Below are 27,245 nucleotides of genomic sequence, written 5' to 3'. Positions count from 1 at the left end.
AAGCAACAACAGCTGTGTTTACAAATTCACAGCACTATGGAATGCACAGGAGGCAACAACAGTAAACAGTGAGAATGTTTTACAGGCTACGGGGTGTTTATGAAAAGCTGATAGCTACTTATATATGTATAAAGATATATGTATAGAGTAGTGTGCACATGTATTAGAACACCCCATTGCTTCTGTAGTTATTATTATTATTTATTTCTTAGCAGACGCCCTTATCCAGGGCGACTTACAATTGTTACAAGATAACACATTATTTTTACATACAATTTCCCATTTATACAGTTGGGTTTTTACTGGAGCAATCTAGGTAAAGTACCTTGCTCAAGGGTACAGCAGCAGTGTCCCCTACCTGGGACTGAACCCACGACCCACCGGTCAAGAGTCCAGAGCCCTAACCACTACTCCACACTGCTGTTCAGTAGTGTGCACGTGTATTAGAACATTCCATTGCTTCTGTAGTTCAGCAGTGTGCACATGTATTAGAACACCCCATTGCTTCTGTAGTTCAGCAGTGTGCACATGTATTAGAACACCCCATTGCTTCTGTAGTTCAGCAGTGTGCGCATGTATTAGAACACCCCATTGCTTCTGTAGTTCAGCAGTGTGCACATGTATTAGAACACACCATTGCTTCTGTAGTTCAGCAGTGTGCACATGTATTAGAACACCCCATTGCTTCTGTAGTTTTGATTTGTTGTGCATATGAAATCAAACCATTGTAACTGAAAATCTTGGAAAATTGTCAAAATAGGCAAATGAGTGATTGTCTAATTGAATTGATTACTTTAATAGGCCACACATGCAATTAATTAAAAATAGTAAGAGAAAAGGAACACACAGCCACAAATGGTAAAATGCATGAGACTTTTTAGAAGTTGTTTAAGATGCCTAAATATATATATATATATATATATATATATATATATATATATATATATATACATACACATACATATATATAAAATACATGGATGAAGGCTATATTTGCATCCTGATCCATTAAAAAAAAGGCATAATACCACAGTAGTAATAATTCCTCTAGAGGAAAATATACTTGAACTTTGACCCATTCTACTCCTCGAGACCATCACTTTCAATTCAATCACAAAACGTCTCGTTTTCAATCACTCGAAAACACTCACAGTATAGAAATGTTCATTAATGATCAACAAAATGAGAATACGAAAAAATTATTTAAAGCTGGTACATTCGTATCTCAGAGAAACTGGAGAGGAACGGGGAATTAAAACAAGGTAAAGACGATCATCCAAATAAAGCTGAAGCACTAACGGATAACGACATAAAACGTCTGTACAGCACTGAAACATTAACTTACATTTAAAAAACCCCAGCTGTACTGCTGAACCTCGTCTTCTTTAATATCAGCATCACAAGGGTATCCATGTATTATAAAAAATAATATATGTGCCTCTTCAATGAGTTACAGGAAAACAATGCCATCTCTGGTTTTTGTGAGTTTATAAATTACTCGACCTTTGGTAAACGTAGATGGAATTATTTTCCCATTTGAAGCCCATCTATTATTAAAAACCTCATTTATATATATGTGTGTGTGTGTATTTGTGTGCATATGTAAAAACCCTACAGTTTTTTTCTCTTATTCTCAGTTTTACACTGCTTGTTTAAATAATAATAATAATAATAATAATAATAATAATAATAATAATAATAATAATAATAATAATAATAACAATAATAATAATAAAAAATTTATTGGTTTGGTATTGTGGAAATGTTTAATTTACTCACCTTAGCAAGGTTGCCATCCTTTGCAAGTCTGTGAACCACCAGAGTCTGGAGAGCGTCCACATTAGTCCTGTCTTTCTGAAGAATTCTGGAAAATATAAATACACTTGATGGCATTGTCTTTGTGAACAGAACTCAGCATCCTGGAGGTTCAGCCTATTTTTTTTTTCTTTGTCAGGGACAATGTACAATTTTTAACATTCATGACAAGTCACAAGATGTATTGTACCCAGACTTAGCTATAAGCTAATTTACATTGGAAGTCCCTGGGCTTGTGATAAATCAAAATAAATAGAGTGTACAACCAACACATACAAACAGCACATTGAAATAAATACAGTAACATTAATAAATGAGTTCATATAAACCAAACCCCCATACATATGCATGGTCTCTAAATGAGGCAAGCACATCCACACTAGCAGGGCTTGCTCCGTCAGTCACATGTCAGCACCATGCAGCTGTCACGTAAGCTCGAATTTGTTTTTAAGTGTAATGTACAAGGAGGTAATCATTCACAATTCTAATAAATGATGAGGCCTGGAAATATATCTATTTTTGGCCCATTTCTAAATGAATTCCACAAATATAGATATATGGTTAGGTCTTGTTTGTTAATACTTCAATCTGTTTATTTTGTACTTACCTCTGGGCTGTTTCAAGCGCCTGGTCCCAATCTTGTTGTGCTAGAAACAGCTTCATCTTTATGATCAGTGATGGCAGAAAACTGGGATGCGAGACAACAATCTGATTCACAATTTCATGGGCTCCAGCATAATTCTGTCTTTTCATGAAATACTTAACCTGTAGATTGAGCATCGGATACAAAAACAAGTTATTGCTTCATCTCTTTGGAGTGTATGCTTTTAAACACACACGACTCACTGTTCAAGTAGATGTCAGATATACAGTGCATACCTTTCCCATCAAGCCAATCGCATCTTTCGAGTCTTGTACTCCGTCATCAAAATATCTGATGGATTTGTTTCTGTTAAACTCCTTGTCAGAGTTCAGTTCTATCCATCCTTTAAGAACAAGACCCTGCACACAATTGGAAATGGAACATTTCATTTGTAATTCATTTTAAAGCAAGCAATCACTTGACATGCTTTTCTTTTTGGTAAGCATAATTCTACATTCCAATAATTTCCAAGTCAAACCCATATACCTTGGGTAAGGACAGGACAGGGGCTGATTAAAAAAAAATGTTACAGGCAACAAATCATATCAGTAATTATAGAAAAAAAATGTTTTAATAAATATTGGTATTCATTTTTCAAATAACATGCAATCTTATAATACAAACATATTCTCAAATATATAACGTTAACATTCATACATGTATCAATCTAAACCCACCCCCCACCCCCATACCTTCAGTGAGAATTATTACATCATAGGACTAGCATGATAACACATATTACAAGCGACTGCATCCTCTGAATGTGAAAAACGTAAGCTACAGACTGAGACCATGTGGCAGGGTGCCCCGCCCCGTGCGTAGAGAGAGAGAGAGAGAGAGAGAGAGAGAGAGAGAGAGAGAGAGAGAGAGAGAGAGAGAAAAAGAGAGAGAGAGAGAGAGAGAGAGAGAGAGAGAGAGAGAGAGAGAGAGAGAGAGAGAGAGAGAAAATAATACATGCATTTTGGGGTTGTGTTCAAATTAACGCAATATGGCAAAATGTTCAGGAATACATTTCTGAAATTTACTTTTCAAAAACCCAGTCAAGGTTTTTGCTATGTTTGAAATAGTGTATTGCAGTAATTGCCAATTGTCAACTGAGAATTATCTGTGCGCCGCCCTTTTTTGGGGTTCCAGGTGATGGGTACTCCATTCCAGTCGTAGGAAGCGCCCCCGGACTCAGCTTAGCCATTTGAATGGATTTGCTCATTACTGCATGTGCGCTGTGAATTGCACTGTTGAAGCTCTTTTCCACGTTATGTATTAGCCATTCTGCTTTTTTTTTTAATGTTATGAAAACGGAACTGTTACAGTGCCAAGTTACTTACAAAATGTAATCAGATTGCAGTAATGCATTACATGTACTGGACTGTGTTACTCCCCAACACTGAGTATATATGGATTTTAGGATCTACCAACCTCTCTTGATGAGTCTGCAATCTTCAGCATCCTGTCAATATACTCCTTGGCTTTGTCACTGCGCCCCAACAGCCACAGAAACATCCCAGCATAGTACAGAGGCTTCTCTCGAGCAGTCTTTCTGTTTATTTTCAATTCACTCTCTAGTTCCACAACGGCATCTCGGTCTTTTAATAAGCAAAACGTCATTATTTATATGAAATGAAAACAATCTCCTTCAGTATCTTTAAAGTAAAGTGGGTTGACTATTTAACCTCTTCTTGGTTTCATTCATAATTGTTTTCACTCTTTCATGATGATTTACATTGAAATTTGAAATTCAGAAATAGTTGCTGTTTAGTCTTTGAAGTTTCACGCACACTCGTGAGTTCAATATTTGTGAATAGAGACCACTATCATAGTTCTATAATGTTAAATATATAACAACGAAGCAGATACCCACCAACAGTTTCACTTTGTTTGTGAGCATAAATGAGGGCCATAGTGGAACAAAGGGACACATCTGTTTTGTGCTTTACTTGATTCAACTCTCTAATGGCTTCTTGGGTACGACCTGTGATGGAGGAACAGTGGTTAGAATCATGTAAAAAGATAAAGACAAGTTCACTCCCATGGAATACTGGCACTCTGGGTAAGGTTTGTGCAAACATATTGTCATTTATTGTAATTTTTTGTGTATGTGCATAAAAATATGTCAGTTGAATGATCTTGCATAGTGTACTTACCTTCCACATCAATGTATTTCAACTTACCTTCCATTAATATTCCATAGGCTTTAAAAAACAGCAGCACTGGGTCGTTGATGTAGCTTTTCAGATATTCACTTGCAATCTTCATTACATGTCGGTAGTATTTCTCCTGGCAATAGTAAGTAAGGGATGCCTAAACAAAACAAAAAGATATCTGAGAAAGGTTGATTTATATCAATGGTTGACTGTAAATACACACAAAGCCTTCTGTTCAGTGGATTGCCTTTGTTTTGTTTTACACTGTGCCATCCGGTTTACAAAGCAGTTATGGGACCAAACGCACTAATGATTTCACATATTGATTGTAAATACATGGTGTGTTAACTGTAATAAAGGCTATGAAATCAACAATACACCACCTCAAGCTGAGATATTTGTAGATCACTGCATTTGGAAAAGAAAAAAAAAATCTAGTTTAAAAAATGTGTTCTTTAAAAACTGTGAAACTGAAAGTGCTTTCCATTTTAATATACACATGATGTGAGCTGTTAACTGAAATGAACCAACTTCTGAACGTGTAGGTAATACAATTATAAGTAAACTTGCATTTGAATTTCAAATCAATTCCGTTGCTATACTGTACATACCAAACATGTTGGGTCAGTGTCCGCCATTTCAATTTGTTCTCGTGATTTTGTGTGATATTATTATTGCCAGGTTTGATTTTATTTGTTATAAATAATGCGCCTTCGCTGCGTCTGTCAGATTGCTTTTGGCGTCTTTGGTTGCTAAGCAACTTCAACCGCTCAGCGCACGGGACAAACATCGATTACAGACCAAACGAGCAGAGTGTTCGTTTAGTGTTTTTGAATTTTACCATCTAGCCGTGGACTCGATATAACCACGGCAACACGTTTGACAAAATATTAATAATGAAAATGGAGAATTTTTTTTTTTTATTTGCATCATATGATTAAGCAAAGGGACAAATGCCTTAGTTCATTGTTGAGAGCTGCTCTCAAAACAAAAAGCACCCATACATAAATAAACATTTTTCGAGGATGCCCTTACTATGAAACTGGCGCCATTTTGGATCCACATAGAGCATTGTGTACTAAAAAAAAGAGCACAGGTGGAGCCAAAATGGCGAAAATAGGGTTTCAGTTTCAAAAACTACCGGGAGCTGCGATTTAGGAAACTGAATCTTGTATCGTCAATTGATTTGTTTTGGCTGACGTGGCGAGTTTGCAATATGGCCCCGGAGTAACGCAAGATCCGCCTTCCTGATTTCTTTATTTACTTTATTCTATTTTTATACCAAAACTTCACATAAAGAAAGACATGGGGTTGACGCAGAGCACAGACGCACCCGAAGGAGGGACAGATGGATACCACGTACACGGGGTACGTGGTTACTGCACACTTAAACTAATAATCGTTTATCTAGCTGGTGGTATACTCGCTGTGGTCAGTATTATATTACAGTATATTAGCACAGCTTGTGTTTGTTTTGGGCCCGTCTTCTCCAAGTCAGCTGGTGAGGTGGCATTTCCACCGTGTGTAGCTCTGCAGTTACACAGTAAATAAAATAATACAATTGCACTGTGCACGGGGCTCTTAGTCACATGCCAGGGGTACACACACACGTTTTGTTTTGTGTTTGTGACGGGGGTTGTTAAAATGCAGTACTGCTAAACACTTTCACTGCGTGCTTGTTCCGTGGCCACCTTGTCGACACGTAAGGAGTACTAGTAGATAGGTTTAACTGTGTTGGGTTACTAAGCAAGCCGCAGTAATTCCATTGTGACGCTTGCAGAACATGTTTTCATATATAAAGTTGTGTATCCCCTATGCAGTTAGCGGGAAAGTAAATCTAAACCACTTTGACAATACCAGGTACTAGGTGCCAAGCACGAATTACTCCATGGCCACGATGGGGCAGCGTCAGTGTATTCTGGGAAAACAGACACGTTTCCACCCCCAAGAAAATAGACAGCAATTATTGAGGAATGCCAAGTCAAAATACACTCTATGCATGGGACTAGAGTTTATTTTTTATTTTTAATAATTATTTATTTTCAGGTTCAAGAAGGTTCCCCGGCTGAGAGAGCTGGATTGGAGCCATTTTTTGATTTCATCGTTGCCATTGGACATACAAGACTGGTAACTATTTGACGAAGTCTAGTTCATGAAGCTGCCACATATGTGTACACCCATGCCACGAACTGAGTGATATAAAGTAATACATTACAACAGAGGCTGTGTGCAGTGATCTCTTAGACTCAACATCGGGGAAATTATCCAAACTTTTGCTAAGTGAATCTCCTATGGGCCTCACCTGTATAGAGTGAAGACTGGGCGTGGCAGATAATAATATAAGAGCAGACATGTTTGTTTCTGTTCAGACACTTCATGGAATGTCATTTCAAGAGATGTACCACCTTCTTAGTAACACAGGAATAGTTTCTCCAGGTTATATGTGTGTTTGTTCTCCACATTGCAGGGAATAAAGCACTGAGTGTTTTCACACAACAATGCACAGTAGAGCAGCTGAAGAGGGTCCTTATGTGGAAGAATGTGGAAGTTATTTTGGATTCTACCTTGTCATCCGATAATCTTATTTGTTCAATTTCCAAACTACTTGTGTATTCTGAGACATGTTGCATGGTTGCGCTCACTTCTGTCACAAGTTCATATGAAGACGTTGATTTCTGTACCTCATTGTTTGCCAGCCTACCAGTTGGCTCACTAAATAGATCAGTTCAATAGAACTCTGCAAATAGCATACTGACTCATGCAAACTTGTCACAACTGACTCCACTTCTGTGGTCCCTGCATTGGTGACTAGTCCAGTTTCCTATAGATTTTCTTTTGGCCTCTAAATTCGTAGTGAAATTCTCTCCCAAGTATAATCAGGAGTGCAGAGACGGTTTGCATTTGCAAGGTTAGTTCAGCTGATATTGTAAGGTTAGCTTTTGATTAAATCTAGTTTAAAAAGTTATGGTTTTGTAAAGCATCCTGGGATGGCTGTGCATGAAGGATGCTATATACTGTAAGTGAACATTAACTATTTCACTGCCACTTTGTTTTAAACTCTGACCATGTTAATAATAATGACTACTTGCTTGCAAGCTGCATTCTATTAAACTCTCAATAAAGTTAATTGTGTTTTCTTGTAAAAAGTAACCTATACATATTTTAAAACCTTTGGACACATCAATGTCTATTTGATAATTTCACAAAAAAAGATATAGAAGATGCAAATGTAAAATATGCATTAAATACATGTCTCCAGGTCCTCTAGGACGTACAGCATAACTGTTCAATTTTGTAACACTGGGGAGGACATTTGTTTCATGTTTTTTTTTTTCTTTTATGTTAGAGATGAACTACCAGTGCATCCAAAGATGGATTGGCTAATTCAAAGTCTTCGTTTTATATTGTACATTTATTGATACAAAACGTTGGCCACAAAAAATATACTGCTACATTTTCTTTGGTTGTGTTTTCTTCAGAACAAAGAGAATGACACGTTGAAAGACTTGCTGAAGGCGAATGTGGAGAAGCCTGTGAAGCTGGAGGTGTACAGTATTAAAGCGCTGAAGATGCGAGAGCTGGAGGTCGTTCCCAGTAACATGTGGGGAGGCCAGGGGCTGCTGGGGGCCAGTGTCAGATTCTGCAGTTTCCAAGGAGCCAGTGAACATGTCTGGCATGTGCTGGTAAGCACAGTCAAGTGTAACGGGCAGTGTTGTGTGATACACTGCCGTTGCAGGTTGTGTCCTGGTGCCTGTGGGTGAGATGAGGTTAAAAGCTCTAAAGCCACAAGCCACAAGCGAGTTTTACAAGCAGACGGGATTCATGCCAGTCTATATAGACTGTTGTCCTGGGTTAAGCAACATAAATCCAGCATATTTGTTGCAGTGTAAGAAGTCAAGGGAATTCCAGTCCTGGAGGCCATTCCTCTCAGGGTTAGATAGGTATTGTTAATTTGCCTTCATTAAGACTTGAGTGGATCTTTAAATGGTGCAATTCCATGTTTTAGAACATGGTTGCAACAAAGACCTGGAGTGGACAACTTCACTCTCCTGGCAATAAGAAAACATTCAGAATAACACAGTAAAAAGATTTGCCCACCAGGTGGCAGCAAACATTAAGTAAAATCCTATACGAATAAATTGTAAATGATGCCTTTTTGAACATGTTGTATACCATTGCTAATAAGGCACACAATATTAAAATTGCATTTATTTAAGTTATTGCAATGATATCCATGTATACTGCTTTACAGAAAGCTGAAGGGGCCTACTGGAAGGGCAATCTGTTAACTGGCAGCAACCTAACTGAGACTTCCTCTTTTCAGGATATCGATCCCAATTCTCCAGCATCTCTAGCTGGTCTCCATGCACATACAGACTACATAGTCGGAGCAGACCAGGTGATTCAAGATGTAAGTACTACACACACTCTGGTGCCATTAAGTATTGCCAGCCTTTGCTAATTTAAGTACTTTATTCCCCTAACATGCATGATGTTTGAAAACATCTCCATTTGTGAATCTAATTGAGCGTTGCTGGACTTTGAAGAGGCTGCTGTGAAGAGCACAGTCCTCAAGGTTGAAGCTTATCTGTTGAAAGGAATTGCCAAAAATGATCCACCCAGACATGGGACAAGTAATCAAGAAGCTGTGATAAAAACAAAAAAGGTCTTTGCAGATTGTAATAAAGGAGAGAGAGAGAGAGAGAGAGAGATTTCACTGATTTTTAGGTTTGTTTGCCCCTTGTAAGCAGACCCACACACAGTAATTGAAGTTTGCACTTTTGTGCTGTTTTTATTATTTACACAATTGAGGTAAAAAAAAACTTAACTCCCACAGAGTACTAAACTATATTTAATTTCTAACTAGATCGGACAGCTAAGCTGTTTACTGATTAAAGAACTCTGTTACACATGAACACACAACACAAAGGTTTCACACAGTACCTAACCCTAACTCCCACATGGAGTACTAAACTATATTTTTAAGTTTAATTAGATCAGATGGCTAAGCTGTTTACTGATTAAAGAACTCTGTTACACATGAACACACAACACAAAGGTTTCACACAGTACCTAACCCTAACTCCCACATGGAGTACTAAACTATATTTTTAAGTTTAATTAGATCAGATGGCTAAGCTGTTTACTGATTAAAGAACTCTCTTACACATGAACACACAACACAAAGGTTTCACACAGTACCTAACCCTAACTCCCACATGGAGTACTAAACTATATTTTTAAGTTTAATTAGATCAGATGGCTAAGCTGTTTACTGATTAAAGAACTCTGTTACACATGAACACACAACACAAAGGTTTCACACAGCACCTTTTTTTTCCAGGCTTCACACACAGCCTTTGCTTCTACACTGATCGTCATACCCTGACAGCCTCTTGCCTTCACACAGACTGCCCTGAACAAACAATTTTTCCCTGTTAAATACCTGCCTGTTAATCCCCGGCAGGTGTCCCTCATTAATTATTAGAGCCATGTGAACCTCATCCTGGCTCCCTCCCATGGCATTCTGGGGAATGTAGTCCTTTCGCCCCTCCTGGACTACATATATATATATATATTTGGACTAATGAAAAACTAGGTATTGTCATTGAAAGTTGATTACATATTTATTTAAGGCAGGGTGTTGGAATTTCCAATAAAATCGCTACTCAAAAGTAACTTGCACACAAATTAGATAAAGACTTTAAAATCTCAGGTGCCCTTCTGTATCTGTTACTACAATAGGCTGCATTTTATTTTCAAACGTGATTATTATTATTTTTTTTTAAATTGTGAATTAATCTGTATGCTTTTTAAAATGTGATATTTCAATAGAAGATTGTGTTTTGTATTAACACTGTTATCCTGTGCTCCAGTCTGAGGATTTCTTCTCCCTGGTGGAGTCCCATGAGGGGAAGCCCTTGAAGCTGCTGGTCTACAACACTGAGACTGATCTGTGTCGAGAGGTTGTGGTTACACCCAATGGAGCCTGGGGAGGGGAAGGAAGGTAACAATCAGGGGCTATTGCAATGCCACTTCCAAAAAGGGATCACAGTTTCATGCAGGTGTGCACTGCAACACATGCAGTCAGAGCTGTAGTTAAGAGACCATGCTGTTTGTGGTCTACCCTATAATGAGAACGCAGTAGGAGAAACATCCATACAGCTGAACCGGTTCTGCACCATAAAGGGCTGTCTTGTAACGGTGGAGCACTGTCTTTACTGGGCTTCCTGTACTTGCCTCTCATTTTTATATAGAAAGGTCACAGAATATATAGAAATCCACAGAATCGAGGTAAGACGGGTTATTCACTTACTCCCCTTTTCTGAAGCCTGCTCTGGAGTGGCCACCCTTCTAGAGGGAGCAGTTAAAGCCATGCCCATCTAGTCCTCTCTCATAAAATATGTATTTCCTGTAATCTTTGTTACACAGTGTGTTCTCTGTCCTAGATGCAACTCGTACAGCTGACCTTGCCAAGCAGTAACGTCTCTTAGGTTAGAATGACCATAATAATAATAATTATAAAAAAAAAAAAAATTGCACTAGTTTGTAATAATTAATTTAGTCAGAAATGTTTCATCTCACAGAGGAAATAACTAGAAAATATCACAGCACTGGTGCACTTGAAGGGACCTGATCAGCATGAAGTTCCCTACAGTACACACTAAGATAAATGTGTTTGGCCTTGAGCAAGTCCCTGCCATGCTTGCTTGTGGCTTACATTCAGTCAGCTGTTGCAGTGGGTAGATAAAGGTGATATTGCATCTGAATACACTCTGCCCATCTCCCCTGGATTGCCTTGGTTTTCAAGTGATACTTGTAGTGCTCAGCAGCTCTTAATTCTTCTTGTTTCTATTGGTAGTTTAGGGTGTGGTATTGGCTACGGATACCTGCACCGAATCCCATCTCTTCCTGTAACACCAAAGACAGTCGAGGTCAAACCACCCTCCCTAGTGCCTGAAGAGGGTACCCCAGTGCCTGAAGAGGGTACCTTGGCCACAGTTCCAAGTAATGGCTACACTGAGGTTTGTGACTTCACTGTCTTGGGCGGGGGGGGGTCAGGACCTTTGGAACACCCTGTTGATTTGATTTTTTTCTGTATTCCCATCTTTCCTCCTCTCCTCCCTATACTATTTTTAACAGAGTTTATTCTCCTTTTCTCTGATTTGTAATGCTAGGTTGCACTGCTTGCCCCTTCAGTACAGTCAGAAACCTTGGAGGAAGCAATGACCCTGGAGCAGGATATACCAAGCCAGCCAACAGAGATCTCTCTACTACCACCCCCTATTCAGAGGGTCATGGATCCAGGTAGCTTTTAATAGTAAAGTCACTTCACTTCCCCTGTTCCATGCAGTACAGATTGTACTGACTGATTCACTCTATGGGGCTGCCTTGTTGAGTGGTGCTCAGCTGTGTTGGAACTGGTTAAAGCTTAATAAATTATCAAAGAGTTTCTCAATGCCAAAGAACACTTGGAACCTCAGCTGACAACATTCACTTTGGGTGCTTTGGTCAAAAAATATTACACGTAAAACAATACACAAGTCGGTTTTCAGTGGAATGCATTTTGTGCTACAATACTATTACAAAATGGAACCAATGCAAGTTCCTAATTTAACCCTCCTGGAGATTCAGTTTGAAGCACATGCTCCCATCTCACATCTTTTTGTAACAGTATTCTATCCCGATCACCACCCCTCCTAGGATTCTTAACCAGTTCAGTACCCGAGAATCCTTATTGTTTCATGTGAAGCCAAGCAGAGGGGGTTGCTCCACCATCTCAGAATCTTCATATATATTTTTTCTAATCACGTTGAAGTCTGGGGTTACAGTAAAGTTGATAACCCATTGCAGGAAAAAAAAAAAAAGTAAATCTTCTGAAGTTTACCGTATTTAAGTATAGACTCCTTCGAACTTTCACAAAACGGCAATCAAACAGCAATATCATCAAAATCCATGTCATGTAAAATCCTGAAGGAGCATATCTCAGGACTGACGAGCGCTTGAGGACAACACATTTCCATTTGGCATGTCAGTATGCATCAGGATACTGTCAGCTATATCAGTATTGCTTATTTTAACATGAAATGCCCCTTTAGTGGACACGGAGCTGAGTCTTTGTTGAGAACAGTGTGGTGAGGCATGTCTACACCATGCCCAAGCAATACCTGAACTGGGACCTCCCCTTCTAAGTGCTGACACCTGTAGCTAAAGATCACCATCTGCAGAGCTAAGTTGGAAGCGTTTTAAGTGCCAGATTGAACTTTTCCAGTAATTGCAGGTTTCACCGAGATGTCTGCAGACCTCCCTGCGATGCTGAGTTTGTCTTCCTCTGCTGGTGACGTGGCAGGCAGTTCCTTGCTAGGAGAAGAAGGGTCAGTGTTGAGTGATGAGTTTAACCCCTCTATTGGTAAGATGGTTTCCCGCGTGGTTTTTGTTTTCCTCTCAAAAAATGTGCATTAAATGAATGTATTATGTTGGTAGATGTCTTCATTTTTGTTACAGGACCTGTAGGTTTTGTGCAGATTATTTCAAACACATTGCATGCTGTAGGGGTTACAGAAGCCCCTGTAGCGTTTACAGTGTCTACCTTTCCTTTGCTGTACTTGCTGTTGTCCATATCGCACATTTTCTTTCAACATATGTCCGATAGTTTTGATATTTTTTATTCACACATCTGAAACAGGCAGGAAAGAAGCCAGTGAAAGGGTGGGGGATAAAATGGTCCCCTCCAGGTGAAATGCCCCAGAAATTACAAGACAGGCTAAGAACATGGCTTGCAAACAGACATCGTTACAAGATCATCATGTGTTAAAGTAAAAATACATGTTTCAGGTCACCAGACAAACTTGTTGCCTTAGGAGCCAATGGATTTTAAAAAATGTACAGACTGACGTCATAGTGCACTCATAAATATTGATTTGGACTTGATGAATGGATGTGCAAGGCAGAGAAAAATGATGGAACTATTTAGTTTGCTGCAATGACTTCAATTGATTGAGAAATGCAGAAAAATAACAATGTTTTATTTTGTTTAGATGAGTCTGAAAAGTCAGCACCGGAGCCTCTGCCTTCATCAATTGATCTGCCGCTCAAAGCCTCTGTGGTAGAGTCTGCATTGCAGTGCGTTCTGGAGTCCACCTTCCCACAACCGAGCAGCACTTCCACGGGGGACAGCCAGAGCCTGGATCACACGGACATGCCGATACAGAAAGAGCAGAGTGGGGAGGACCTTTCACAGCCGGAGATTAGTGCAGAAGAGAGCATGCAGCAGTAGGAGATGTCTTTACTGAAAGCATTGGCTTCTTTTGTTGAGAAAGTCAAAGCATTGGGTGAAGGTTTAACACCCCGCCCCTTTTAAAGCCTGTGGGTGTGTTAATTAACTGAGCTGCTCAGAGCGAGAATTTCTTCCCTCACTGTGATCATTGTTCATCTGTTCAGTGGGTTGTTTCACTGAGCTGCTCGGAGTGGCTCACTTACTTAACGCACCCAGTGCTTCAACAATATTAATAGGTAATACTGCAGTCATTATTTTGTTTTTAGGATCATAAGAGAAGGTTTTCAGAATTCCACAAACAGGCACTGGGACAAACTGAGGTTCAGTTTGTATGCAGGTCGGAACGGTTTGTACTTCATTTACGAGATACGTGGAATGATGTGGAATTTTTAAGGTTTCTTTCTTTTTTTTTATAAATTAGATGGTCTGTGATTTTTGTTTGGAAGATTTCCATATTCTAAAGTAATCACGTTTGCTTAATTGTATTGCCTAACAAACGTTTTTGTTGTGCAGGCATTATCGGATGATGGGTCAGTGTTGATTTTCTCTGGGATTTCTTCAAGGTTTCAATGAAAGTTCATTGCTTAGTAAGCCAAAGTCCTGAACTCTATATAGTAACATTGACGTGTGTACAGCTAGAGATCTTGTTACGATCTAAGCAAGTACAGTGGCTCTCAAAAGTATTCACCCCCCTTGGACTTTTCCACATTTTATTGTGTTACAACATGGAATCAGAATTGATTTAATTAGGAGTTTTTGCCACTGATCAACACAAAAAAAGTCCATAATGTCAAAGTGAAAAATAAAATTTACAAATTGTTCTAAATTAATTACAAATACAAAACAGAAAATAATTGATTGCATAAGTATTCACCCCCTTGAGTCAATATTTGGTAGAGGCACCTTTGGCAGCAATTACAGCCATGAGTCTATTTGGATAAGTCTCTACCAGCTTTGCACATCTGGACACTGCAATTTTTGCCCATTCTTCTTTGCAAAATTGCTCAAGCTCCATCAAGTTGGATTCTCAGTTGGATTGAGGTCCGGGCTTTGACTGGGCCACTCCAGGACATTGACCTTTTTGTTTTTAAGCCACTCCAGTGTGGCTTTGGCTGTATGTTTGGGGTCATTGTCCTGCTGGAAGATGAATCTTCTCCCAAGTCTCAGGTCTCTTGCAGACTTCAGCAGGTTTTCCTCCAGGATTTCTCTGAACTTTGCTGCATCCATTTTGCCCTCTATCTTCACAAGCTTTCCAGGCCCTGACGCAGAGAAGCATCCCCATAGCATGATGCTGCCACCACCATGCTTCACGGTAGGGATGGTGTTCTCAGGATGATGTGCGGTGTTAGGCTTGCGCCAAACATAGCGCTTAGCGTTGAGGCCAAAAAGATCTATTTTGGTCTCATCAGACCATAGAATCTTCTTCCACTTGGTCTCAGTCTCCCACATGCCTTCTGGCAAACTCTTGCCAAGATTTGATGTGAGTTTTTTTCAACAATGGCTTTCTTTTTGCCATGCTCCCATAAAGGCCAGTTTTGTGAAGCACCCGGGCTATTGTTGCCGTATGCATTTGGTACTGCATACCAATACAAGGAGTTAAAGCTACTACAGTTGCTCAGGTGATGAACGTGGGCATCCTTGTCAGAATGACCTTCTTAACTTTTAGATAAAACAATTCACTTCTTAAGCAGCAATATTTTAAATCATTATTTAAACTTGCTTAAGTGTCACATGAAATGTTTTGTCTCTAAACAAAATAAAGGTAACACATTATAAATATAATATATATTTAAATTGAAAATGCAGCTACTGTATGTTTTATATTTATGCAACTCTTTTTGATATTAGGCATGTTTCGCTGAAGGCCTGATATGGGATGTAAGCAGAATCTTAGTCAGTGTTACTCGTTGCAGTTTGTACTGGATAAGCATTTCAGAACTATGCAACCATATATAAACTACTTTCAGGTATGGCTTCTACAGAAACCTACACATAATAGCTATCTTTTGCCTAATATCATTTTTGGTTTTCTTTACAAGTGATCAAACTGCATTGTTGACAGACATCTCTATATGATTTCTTTGTTTTGTCCACAGTTGTTTGGCAATACTGCAGGAAAACACTACGTTATTTTAAAGCACATTTCGCTGTGTTTTGTGAGGGATGGGGTTTTATAATTGTAGACAAAGTATGATTTGCTTACTAAACTGGCTGTCAAAAGTGTACAGTAGGTATTGTGTAACACTGAAGGTAGATTTGTCGTTGCCATATTTCTGTTAATTTGGGGGATTTAGGGCTATTGTGTCCTTGTAGCTGCTGAGCAAAGTTGAAATATTAATGCACAGGGCCATACATGCCAATAAAAATATATTAATAAAATAAAATCAGTTTTATGTTTTATTTCTTGTGTATTAAGGTTGGATGATAACACCGTGTAACAATTTTTTTTTTTTTTGTTTCCTGGGTAGTAAGTGTTATTTCCTAATTGCTTATGCCTCACAAGTATAGAAAATGGCTATTATTCCCCACAAACATTGCTTTTGTGACCAGGACAGTGATATTTTGAAATTTACCTATTTCCAATGAGAAAACGGGCGAATTTGTGTCTTTACTTTCACATAAAGTCAGAAAAAAACAACATATGAATCCAAATGAACATGTATTTATACTAAAGTAATACAAAAGTGACTACAAAAGATTTAGAAGTGAGTAGTTTTTCGAGATTTACGATTATACTGAATCACTTTCACGAATCAGCCCCCAAATGTAGTCTCCCATCATGTTCTCGTTATACTGTCCTTCATTGACAGCTCATCCAGGAGCCTCAAAGCCGTGCTGCTCCAAATGGTAACAAGTACCCGTCTCTTCCCCTGGCTCACTCGGTGCACCTCAAAGAGGATTACAACAGCATCAAGACCTTGCTGGACGCCTTGAAGTATGATGAGTACGGCTGGGACCCCCGGAAGGTGCTGATGCCACCACTGCACATCAAATTGGGCATTATGAAACAATTTGTCAGAGCTCTAGATAAGGAGTCGGCAACCTTCAAGTACCTTCAAGACTTCTTCCCTAAGCTGTCTGAGGCAAAGGTCAAAGCCGGTGTCTTCGTCGGACCACAGATAAAGAAGATCCTGGAGTGCAATGAATTCCCCAAGAAGCTCACTAGTAAGGAGAAAGCGGCTTGGAACAGCTTTGTCGCAGTGGTTCGGGGCTTCCTGGGCAATCACAAGGCCGAAAACTATGTGGAGCTGGTTGAGACTCTGGTGAAGAACTACGGCACAATGGGCTGTAGGATGTCCCTCAAAGTCCATATCCTTGATGCTCATCTTGATAAATTCAAGGAGAACATGGGAGCGTACTCGGAGGAGCAAGGCGAGCGCTTCCACCAGGATATACTGGACTTTGAACGTCGCTACCAAGGACAGTATAACGAGAACATGATGGGAGACTACATTTGGGGGCTGATTCATGAAAGTGATTTACAGTATAATCGTATATCTCGAAAAACTACTCACTTCTAAATCTTTTGTAGTCATTGTTGTATTACTTTAGTATAAATACATGTTGATTTGGATTCATATGTTGTTTTTTTCTGACTTTATGTGAACGAAAAGACACAAATTCGCCCATTTTCTCATTGGAAATAGGTACATTTCAAAATATCACTGTCCTGGTCACAAAAGCAAAGTTTGTGGGGAATAATAGCCATTTTCTATACTTTTGAGGCATAAGCAATTAGGAAATAACACTTTCTACCCAGGAACAAAAATTGTGTTACATAGTGTAATGCACATAATGTTTTTAGCAATAATGTAATACATATTGACAACCTGAAAGTCAAACGTTAGTGAAAATGTATTTTCTCTATACTCAATAAGCCGTTCCTTATGGCTACATATAGTACATTGTTGCAAGCAAGGATAAAACGCCATTTGTTGTGTGATGAGATTTCCTGCTGTTTTATTTATGTGATCTTTCTTTTCTTCCAATAATTTCTATTAATCAAGTTAAATGAATGGAGTTGTGCTTTGGCATCTCCTCCCCACATTACAGGACCAATCCTTTCAGAGGCTGCCAGTACCAGCCTTGCCAACCATATCCAAAGCGGCAGTGCTGTTTTCAGAACTGGCATGGTACCCTGCTTTAATATACCACTGTTAATACAATAATAACCATTCTTACAGCGTGCTGCTGCTGTTTATTCTGCTTTAACCATGGCAGTACTCCAGGTACCGGCTCCGTTCTCCACAAGGTGACCTAACCACACTTACTATTATGTGGTGACTATTGTTGGTGTAAATGTCAAAAACGTACAATGTCTGTACGCAGCATACAAAGGAAATCATTACTATTTAAACGCCTGACAGTATGCAGTGGAACTGAATCTGTTATATCTGGGACAGTTGTGGCTGCTAAAAATCTGCTTGTGTTGACTCAAAACTTTATTTAGGCTCTACAATTTGACTGGCAAAAAATCACATTGGCTCATTGTTCAGCTTGTTCCGGTAACCTTTCCACTTCCTTTGTTTAATTTTTGAGCTTTTTGCTGTATTACACAGCCATTCATTAAAATGATTTTCTTTACTGGGGAGTGGGAACATTAAAGACTAGATTCTGTGCTCTAACATGAGTTCTCCCCAATACGAGAGAATGGTGTGCTAACTGGGATGGGGCCTTTTCTCATTCCCAAACATTCCTTATGTTCTTATTTTCAACAGAATCATTTCAGTGGCACACTGCATATTTAACTAGTTCTCCTTACAGGTGTATCCATATTCCAGACACCATGTGAGTGTGTGATGATAATAACATCAATATACGCTGTATAGTCTTATCCTAATATATACAAATACTTACACATATAAATATAAACATCACAACACTACACAAGGTACCTGCACATTGAAATATAAACCTTACAACCCTACACAAGGTCAAGGTACCTGCACTGTGTGTTGATCTGCACCCCTCATCACACTATCGCACTACCAGTTCAGATCCTTCTTTCCACTTCAAGGTGTTCACATTGCATCTGAATTTAACTGTATAATATTGTATTTGAACTTCAGAAAAATGAAAGGTTAATCAAACTGAATGAAACCACTTCTTGTTTAACCGTTTTCCTTCAGTGCAGTCAGTCATTTTACGTTTTCATATTCATACCTTTTCTGTTTTAAATAAACCTTGGATTTATAAGCCTGACTGATTACGTTTAAAACTCAACTCTACACAACATTTTTTCATTTAGATGAAAATGTATGCACAACAGACATATTTAGTAATTTAGAAATTAGTATTTTAAAATGTAATTCTTACCTGAATTAATTTGTAGACACCGTCCACACTGACCCTGATGTTTTTTTTCACAGGAAGATTGTCGCGACTGGCGCCTCACAGCAGCACAGTGTACTTCCTTGCACGCTGAACCCTGAACACAGCTCCCCTCCCGCTAGCAGCAGATTTTGTTTATATGTGCACGTAAACCATTTAATTAATTTACATACATACATCTATCTATCTATCTATCTATCTATCTATCTATCTATGTACAGTGCCTATAGTAAGTATTCACCCCCTTGGACGTTTTCACAGTTTGTTGTGTTACAACCTGAAATCTTGATACATTTAAATGTATTTCTTTTCCCCTTTGATTTACACAACCTACTCAACACTGACGAGGCAAGATAATTTTTATTGTGAAACAGTTAATGAAAAATGAAACAAAACTGAAATGTCTTGGTTTAGATAAGTATTCACCCCCCTGAGTCAGTACTTGGTAGAACCACCTTTGGCAGCAATTACAGCTGTGATTCTTTTGGGGAAAGTCTCTACCTGGTTTGCACATCTGGATCGTGCAATATTTGCCCATTCTTCTTGGCAAAATTGTAATAAACTATAAACTATAATAAGATCCAAAATGGAAAATTACCTATATGATAACAATATCCTGGGAGACAGTCAGCATGGTTTTAGGAAAGGGAGATCGTGTCTAACTAACCTGCTTGATTTTTTTGAGGGCAAGCCTTCTTAAACATGCGTGAGCTCCCCGGGCACGCCCCCCCAGCCAGTCAGGACCTCCCAATCAGCTGAGCTCCAGGCAAGCCTTCTTAAACAGGCATGAGCTTCCCGGGCACGCCCCCCCAGCCAATCAGGACCATCCAATCAGCTGAGCTCCAGGCAAGCCTTCCTGTTTACTGAGCAGCAGAGCAGCTGAACATCAGATATTCAAATGAAATGAATTCACATTAAAGAATAGGGGGGATATACTAATATTACCTGGTGCATAACTGATCAACTTACAGTAAATGAAATTAAGAGACGCATGCTGTTGTTTAAACTGCCTGACCTTGGAAAACATTAATTCCCATTATTAGCCTTGGAAATGAACACATCGTGTATAGCGTGGCCTGCTCACTGCATTTACTATTGCCCTGCTGTGAAATGTACTTTACATTTACAACCAAACTGAAAACCACGTTTGATCTAACTAACCTTGTTTCCCTTAGTCATTTCAACAGCCTTAATTATAACTGGTGACAACACAGTCAGTGTTCTGTGAAAGGTTAGTTTGACTAACTCCTGGGTCATTGTCAACGTGGTAGTGTAATAATACACCCCTGTGTAGTAAAGCAGGATGTGGGTATATAGTTGTTATGTGTTGCATAGCTACAGTGCAGCAAGGACCAGAACCCTGTGCATGCCACAATGTATGTTGAGCCTGGTAGAGAGTGAGGAATACAATGGAGGATTAGTCCCTCCTGTGCACTGCTCTGCTTCAGTTCTGTTCACCGGCCAGTAGGAATATTCAATGGCGCTTTTTTGTGTCTCATTTTATTTTAGAAATGGCACTGAGCCAGGTGTCTGTGTTTTTGTTTTCCACGGCTCAGAAATGAGAGCATCCTGGAAGTGATTTGTGAAAGATTTGAAGAATGTGATTGAGGGTTAGTCATAAGCATCACTGTGCTAAGCAGGTGCTTTCTGCCTCCCCAGTCTAGGATGTTGATCATCCTCGAAGCATATCTTCCATTTAAAGGACAGCACCTCGGTCTGCACAGTGCCCATTGATACGAAACTAGTGGAGTTACCAAAACTACCTTCAATTATCTGTGATCCTTGGTCTTCCATCCAACAGAAAAGATTCATTGTATATCTAACAGGGCGGAGGCTGGGTGTGAACCAGCAACCCCGCGCACCACAAGCGAGCGTCTTAACCACAGTGCAAAAGAGATGGGTCAGGGTCAGGGTTAGCGCAACGGCTCAGAGAGAACATGTCATGTGTTTGAAAGAATGTAGTACAATGTTACATTAGCCCGTCTTTCAATTGTTGTGCCAGTTCAACCGCTTTCACTTGAAGCCAATTTAAATGGATTAACAGGCACTTCCATTGAAGTAATGTGATGCCGCTGTGAGAAGCTCATTCTAACAGAATACTGCCATTTGCAATTTTGATCAATCACGTGTTAGAATTGATGAAAAGGGAATGGGAATTGGAATTGGAATTGGAACTGACCCTGACCCTTTCCAAGTGATTGGATTCTTCTCGCTATCTTTTAACCTGTGATAATGCACACATGCTTGTATTGCTTAATCTGTCAAGTTCATCGACTAGCAGTGTGTTCAGTGCAGTACTCATGAAGCACCTGCCCTCTACACTGCAGGCACCACTATCAGTGGTATTAGACTGGGAATTTCACAGCACACTGCAGCTGCCATTGACAAAAACACTGATTTGAAGAGTCTACATGGATTGTACACATTCAGAAGTGTAACTGGCAGAACAGAACTGTTTGAGGTCAATAAGAATACACCAAGGCTGTGTAAATGTAAAGGCAAACTTAAATTGGTCAATTTATTTAGCAGATATTAAACCAAAATATACTAGATATAGTTACAATCAACACAGGGAGCAGAAATAATACAGGGGTTGTGGATATGGCAGCTTTACATATTCCTCATAGATTTCAACTTCATATACAGCTTGTACAACAACTAGACTTAACAGGTGCTTCTTATTTATTTATTTTGGACAAAAAACAAAAGAAAATAACTTCTTTTTTTAAAAAAGTTGAAATATACTATATTTGCTATAATCTGTTATATTCTCTAGTTCAATAACTTTCATTGTCATCCGACACTTAAATTTGCAAAGCGCAGTTAAAATAGGATTTGCTTAATTCATAAACAAAAAACACAAACTGAGCTCTTCGTTTTTGCCAATGACAGTTTCGCTTTCCAAAAAGATACAAAATAATGGACAAGCTCCCACTGTGCAAATGGATAATAACAAGGGCAACATGTTTTCTACACGAAGAGCCCCCAGAGCAGACTGAGTGGCAATCAGCATTCTCACCATGAAGAAACCCACTTGCAATCCTGCTCTATATAGATATAGAGAGATTTAAAAAATAAGAAAAATGCATATTGGAGTGCGCTCAGAAAACTACAAAAGAAAGTCAAATGTATATAATAAAGTCAAATGATTTATTGAAAATAATAAACTTTACTTGTATTTGTCTCTCAAAAAAAAAAAAAAAAAAAAGGTTTGGTTTTCATGTGTTCCTCGGTACAGATCATTTACAAAAAGAAAACAACAGGTCTATGTGGCTTTATCTTCTAAAAGAAAGTGCAAGCCATAGAAGTTGTGTGTGAAGAAGGTCCGGTCCCCTCCCCCTGTCTCAGTGCTTAAGGGGTTGTCTTCTGGTTCTTGCTACAGTGAATTAATGCATTTCAATAGTAATGATGAGGTGAGCGATGCATGCCAGGTCATTGCCCATTGTTACTCGACAAAAGAACGTGCCAGGATTGTTTTCTTTTTCCTGTTACTGAATGTCCACATTCTTCATTCAAATATGAAAAGATAAAAACAGGGTGTGGATCACAATGTTAGAAACAAGTACAGCAAAAACCAGAGTGAAACACGAAAGCGTGCGCCTACCGATCAATCACAATCCTAACGCTGATGAGTACAAGCGACCAACATGGCGCCTTGCAAACAATATTAGTAAAATCAGACTCTCTATCCTTCTAAACAAGACAGACAACTAGGAATTCAAAAAGAAAAAAAAAAGGTGGTCCTGGAAATTATTTTTTTAATCCAACCACCCCCCCCCTCTTATTTTCTCTGTCCTTCTGATTCATACAACAGTGATTTCAAATGTCATTATATACTCTGTAATGTTCTTATGTTACAGCATGAAGAGACGTCCTCTTTTCGATACAGTTGGAAATGGTCTGTAGAGGGCTGCTCATTGAAGCACACAGCTAACACAGGGTTGTGTGGGGCTTCTACGGTGCTACTCTGGGAACCGCTACGCTAATTAACAGTACAGGCTGGTGGTGGCTGATAGGGACGAGCAGGTGTTGGAACTCCTGGCCCTCCTTTATTCACGTAGATTTCTGTCGGTAATGGAGGGTCAGGTCTCCGCCACTCTTCCAGATGAAATGCTTCACTGTTCTCAAGTCCATGTTCGGATCCAAAACCTGCAGCAGCAAACACATGTTCCTTTAACACACTATCGGTATGTTCATGTACAGTACAGATGTGTTTATCAGAACACCTCATTGCTTCTGTAGACATGAAATCCAGCTACTGTAACAATCTTAGTAAAATCTACACACCTGGTCCTGACACAGCAGCTCAATCTCCTCCTCTGCCAGGAGCAGTGGGGGGGTGAGAAGGGGAGGGGCATGTCTACACACCTGGTCCTGACACAGCAGCTCAATCTCCTCCTCTGCCAGGAGCAGTGGGGGGGGCAAGAAGGGGAGGGGCATGTCTACACACCTGGTCCTGACACAGCAGCTCAATCTCCTCCTCTGCCAGGAGTAGTCGGAGGGGGAGGGGCATGTCTACAAACCTGGTCCTGACACAGCAGCTCAATCTTCTCCTCTGCCAGCACGGCAATGTCCTCCTCCTTCTCCTGCTCTCCGGGCTTTTCGTTATTGGAGGCGCTGGTTATCTGGGACTCGTTGTCCAGGTTGATGATCTTCTCGTACACGTGTTCCATCACCTTCCTGACCTGCAGCATGTCGCTAGCTGATAGTCGATCCCTAGAAGCAGTGAAACAAACAGCCTTCAGCATCGCAGCAGCACACAGCCAAGTCACTTCCCAGCTTGCTGACCGTTCATTGATCAAAAACAATGTTGTATTCAATGTAAAATAAACGACCTGGGGTGCAGGAATCAGTTTCCTGTAGATAAATGCTGGACATTGTTATTTTTTTTAGCATGCTACTAATTAACTACATTTCCTACATTTTAACGATGCCCATTTGGCAAAACTAAACCTTCCCCTAAATGTTTTAATCAAAAGTAGAGAATATTTATAAACTTGTCATAATAGAACAGATGCATACAAAACTATGTAATCATCAAACCAGCCTTTAAATAACTTGGTTGAAAGTTTAATGAAAAGGTTCCTATACCTACAGCACAAGGTAATCCGCCAGTCATCCTAATGCATCAAACAAGCACCATGCTGAGTCAACTTACTTTTTTAATGTCTTCGCCCCTGAAGAGGAATGAGGTTGGAGGTAGAAAGGGATTTTGTTGAATTTAGGCATGTTTTTCTGTAAGTTAAAAGAGGCGAGAGAGAGAGAGTTGTTCAATTCAATTATGAGGGCACTGATCACGAAATTGACATCTGAATTAACAGCATGCATAATGTTGAGGAGAACCTCCACAGTTCCAGTGCGACATGGTTTTAATATACAGCTTACTATCCAATGGAGGCTCTTTAGAGGCTAAATTCAGGGCATGCAATTTTGTTTTGATATGTATCTAAAGCGTATGAGAAATTCAAAGGAAGCTTGTGAACTCTTCTCATGCTGGTAGATGCCTCCTCAAGATACTGTAGTTGCCTGAAAGAGCTTGGGCAAAGCCACTTGCACAGGTTTCTTGGGACTCACCGCACGGCAACAATCATACACTTCTAATGCACTTCTGTTTTTTTTTGCAGCCAAGAAGTGCAGAACACCATTAATACGGGTACTATATATAAATAAACTAGTGATCTATTATTGACTCATTAATAGAGGTGTACTTACATCCACAGTGATGTCAATAACCCACTGTGGAACAGTCTCGTTGAGAAGCATGGACTCTGTTTCACCCCCTGAATCTCGACACAGTAATCTGAGAGAGGAAGCACACAAATAAAAAGAAAAGTGAATTCCTCCATTTACCCACTTTTTCATTAGAATGTTAGTGTTACATGACAGTGCTACAGAAATTCTGAACTACACTCCTTTAAGGAAACAAATTTGATGTCTGTAATCGAGTGCACACAACACCAATTACTGTGCTAGTAAGTTTCCATGTACTGATTCCAATATTCTAAAGTGACACGCATGTAGCTTAAACATTATCATTAGACACAACATTGTAGCACAGAGTTATGAACAGAAATCAGATAATGATCAGCTACCTGATGTTCTGGGAGGTAGCTCAGGTATGGAGATGGTGTGTCATCAGGAGAGGATTCAGGTAGCTTTTCTCACTCTCACTCTCAAGTGCCTGTCTTATATATCTTGCCTAACTGTGTGTGTGTGAAGCTGAACTTTGTGAACTCTGCTTACACTCTGTTTTCCTAACAATATCTCTAACATGTCTCTTCAACACAAGGTCCAATGTACCCCACTTTATCAATTCCTTGTTCCTTTAACATCCTCTCACCTTGCAGCTGAGCTTAAACACAGCAGTCTCAAGTGTGCTCACAAATGTGTTTAACCTTTATTGACCCCATACACTCCCCTCAAACAACTGGGAGAGCCTGCTTCCCAATACTGGGGCCTTTTCACAAAGCTTTGAAGTAACTAACTAACTAACTAAACATCACTGCATTCCTGTTGTCTGTCACAGCCATTTATTATATAGGTCTAAAAGAAGCAGTTTGAATTGAAACACGTCTTTTAGCAAACATTATTTCCATTTTAAACGCCGGTATCTGGTACTTCTCTAGGTTCAAGAAAGTGCTTGTTTTCAAGCCATGTTTCTAGATTGTCTTGCACTTCCTGGCTCATTGCACTGGGAGAGTGAACATTGTCCCACCCTTTCAATGGCTTGTTTCCTGTCAATAACCAATGATTTGACCCAGAACACACTGCTGGGGAAATGAACAAGAGTAAAAATGAAAAGAAATGACTGTTGAAAAGGGGGTTTCTATAAAAACTACACATGTATGGCCCATGTAGGCAATGGAAATGTGAACAATGGGTACGAGTCCAGGGATTAGCTGGCTGAAATGATGTTAACTCCTGAATGAAACACAGTTTAATATTCATGAAGCTCTTTTAAACCACTGTTGATTTCTATATAAAAATAAAGTCTAGAACATTTACATGAGCGCCAATCTTTACAATAAGATTTTCACAGGGTCCCAATACTTGCCCTTTACCCCCTTGTGATTGCTCACTGATGCTGTGTACAGAGCTGGTCGGTTGTGAAAGGTGATGATGCTGTGTACAGAGCTGGTCGTTTGTGAAAGGTGATGATGCTGTGTACAGAGCTGGTCGGTTGTGAAAGGTGATGATGCTGTGTACAGAGCTGGTCGGTTGTGAAAAGTGATGATGCTGTGTACAGAGCTGGTCGGTTGTGAAAGGTGATGATGCTGTGTACAGAGCTGGTCGGTTGTGAAAGGTGATGATGCTGTGTACAGAGCTGGTCGGTTGTGAAAGGTGCCGATGCTGTGTACAGAGCTGGTCGGTTGTGAAAGGTGCTGATGCTGTGTACAGAGCTGGTCGGTTGTGAAAGGTGATGATGCTGTGTACAGAGCTGGTCGGTTATGAAAGGTGCCGATGCTGTGTACAAAGCTGGTTGGTTGTGAAAGGTGCTGATGCTGTGTACAGAGCTGGTCGGTTGTGAAAGGTGCTGGTTGGTTGTGAAAGGTGCCGATGCTGTGTACAGAGCTGGTTGGTTGTGAAAGGTGCTGGTTGTTTGTGAAAGGTGCTGATGCTGTGTACAGAGCTGGGCGGTTATGAAAGGTGCCGATGCTGTGTACAGAGCTGGTCAGTTGTGAAAGGTGCTGATGCTGTGTACAGAGCTGGTTGGTTGTGAAAGGTGCTGGTTGTTTGTGAAAGGTGCTGATGCTGTGTACAGAGCTGGTTGGTTGTGAAAGGTGCTGGTTGTTTGTGAAAGGTGCTGATGCTGTGTACAGAGCTGGTCGGTTGTGAAAGGTGCTGGTTGTTTGTGAAAGGTGATGATGCTGTGTACAGAGCTGGTTGTTTGTGAAAGGTGCTGGTTGGTTGTGAAAGGTGCTGGTTGGTTGTGAAAGGTGCTGGTTGGTTAGAAAGGTGCTGATGCTGTGTACAGAGCTGGTTGGTTGTGAAAGGTGCTGGTTGTTTGTGAAAGGTGATGATGCTGTGTACAGAGCTG

At 39.8% G+C, this 27,245-nt stretch overlaps 3 protein-coding genes across 4 annotated transcripts in view; 1 reads left to right on the top strand and 2 right to left on the bottom strand.

Moving 5' to 3' along the window:
* The window catches only part of LOC117399815 (tetratricopeptide repeat protein 21B-like), a 32,286-nt gene extending 26,651 nt beyond the window's left edge, over positions 1-5,635 (bottom strand). Inside the window, exons 1-7 of the mRNA XM_033999198.3 lie at positions 5,211-5,635; positions 4,627-4,756; positions 4,317-4,427; positions 3,875-4,041; positions 2,695-2,817; positions 2,423-2,580; positions 1,780-1,864 (exon numbers count right to left, since the gene is read on the bottom strand). Of these exons, the coding sequence (XP_033855089.3) occupies positions 1,780-1,864; positions 2,423-2,580; positions 2,695-2,817; positions 3,875-4,041; positions 4,317-4,427; positions 4,627-4,756; positions 5,211-5,237 (801 nt within the window). The 5' untranslated portion in view covers positions 5,238-5,635. The remainder of the gene's footprint in view (positions 1-1,779; positions 1,865-2,422; positions 2,581-2,694; positions 2,818-3,874; positions 4,042-4,316; positions 4,428-4,626; positions 4,757-5,210) is intronic.
* A 142-nt stretch (positions 5,636-5,777) lies between these two features.
* Positions 5,778-16,260, top strand: LOC117399653 (Golgi reassembly-stacking protein 1-like). Of its 2 annotated transcripts, none has more exons than XM_033998960.3 (9): positions 5,778-5,967; positions 6,646-6,726; positions 8,079-8,282; positions 8,924-9,010; positions 10,476-10,606; positions 11,462-11,624; positions 11,778-11,907; positions 12,881-13,009; positions 13,638-16,260. In XM_033998960.3, the coding sequence occupies exons 1-9, from the start codon at positions 5,905-5,907 to the stop codon at positions 13,874-13,876; spliced, it is 1,227 nt and encodes a 408-aa protein (XP_033854851.3). In that variant the 5' UTR covers positions 5,778-5,904; the 3' UTR covers positions 13,877-16,260. The 2 variants fall into 2 exon arrangements, with proteins under 2 accessions (XP_033854851.3, XP_033854850.3); XM_033998959.3 differs by having other exon boundaries at positions 12,872-13,009.
* Positions 16,261-21,694: 5,434 nt separating this feature from the next.
* Positions 21,695-27,245, bottom strand: part of LOC117400304 (WD repeat-containing protein 48) — a 45,312-nt gene continuing 39,761 nt past the window's right edge. The window contains exons 16-19 of the mRNA XM_034000059.3: positions 24,920-25,007; positions 24,366-24,442; positions 23,731-23,923; positions 21,695-23,356 (exon numbers count right to left, since the gene is read on the bottom strand). Of these exons, the coding sequence (XP_033855950.2) occupies positions 23,261-23,356; positions 23,731-23,923; positions 24,366-24,442; positions 24,920-25,007 (454 nt within the window). The 3' untranslated portion in view covers positions 21,695-23,260. The remainder of the gene's footprint in view (positions 23,357-23,730; positions 23,924-24,365; positions 24,443-24,919; positions 25,008-27,245) is intronic.

The sequence above is a fragment of the Acipenser ruthenus genome, chromosome 4, assembly GCF_902713425.1.
Source record: "Acipenser ruthenus chromosome 4, fAciRut3.2 maternal haplotype, whole genome shotgun sequence".
NCBI classification, from domain to species: Eukaryota; Metazoa; Chordata; class Actinopteri; order Acipenseriformes; family Acipenseridae; genus Acipenser; species Acipenser ruthenus.
The sequence above is the reverse complement of the archived record's forward strand: the minus strand, read 5'-3'. Positions and strand labels throughout refer to the sequence as shown.

Bases quoted from the DNA above. Each gene is read 5' to 3' on its own strand.
- LOC117399653 (XM_033998959.3), top strand. From the start codon at position 5,905: ATGGGGTTGACGCAGAGCACAGACGCACCCGAAGGAGGGACAGATGGA. The intron at 10,607-11,461 runs GTAACAATCAGG...TTCTATTGGTAG, and splicing joins GCCTGGGGAGGGGAAGGAAG to TTTAGGGTGTGGTATTGGCT. The intron at 11,908-12,871 runs GTAGCTTTTAAT...GAACTTTTCCAG, and splicing joins TCAGAGGGTCATGGATCCAG to TAATTGCAGGTTTCACCGAG.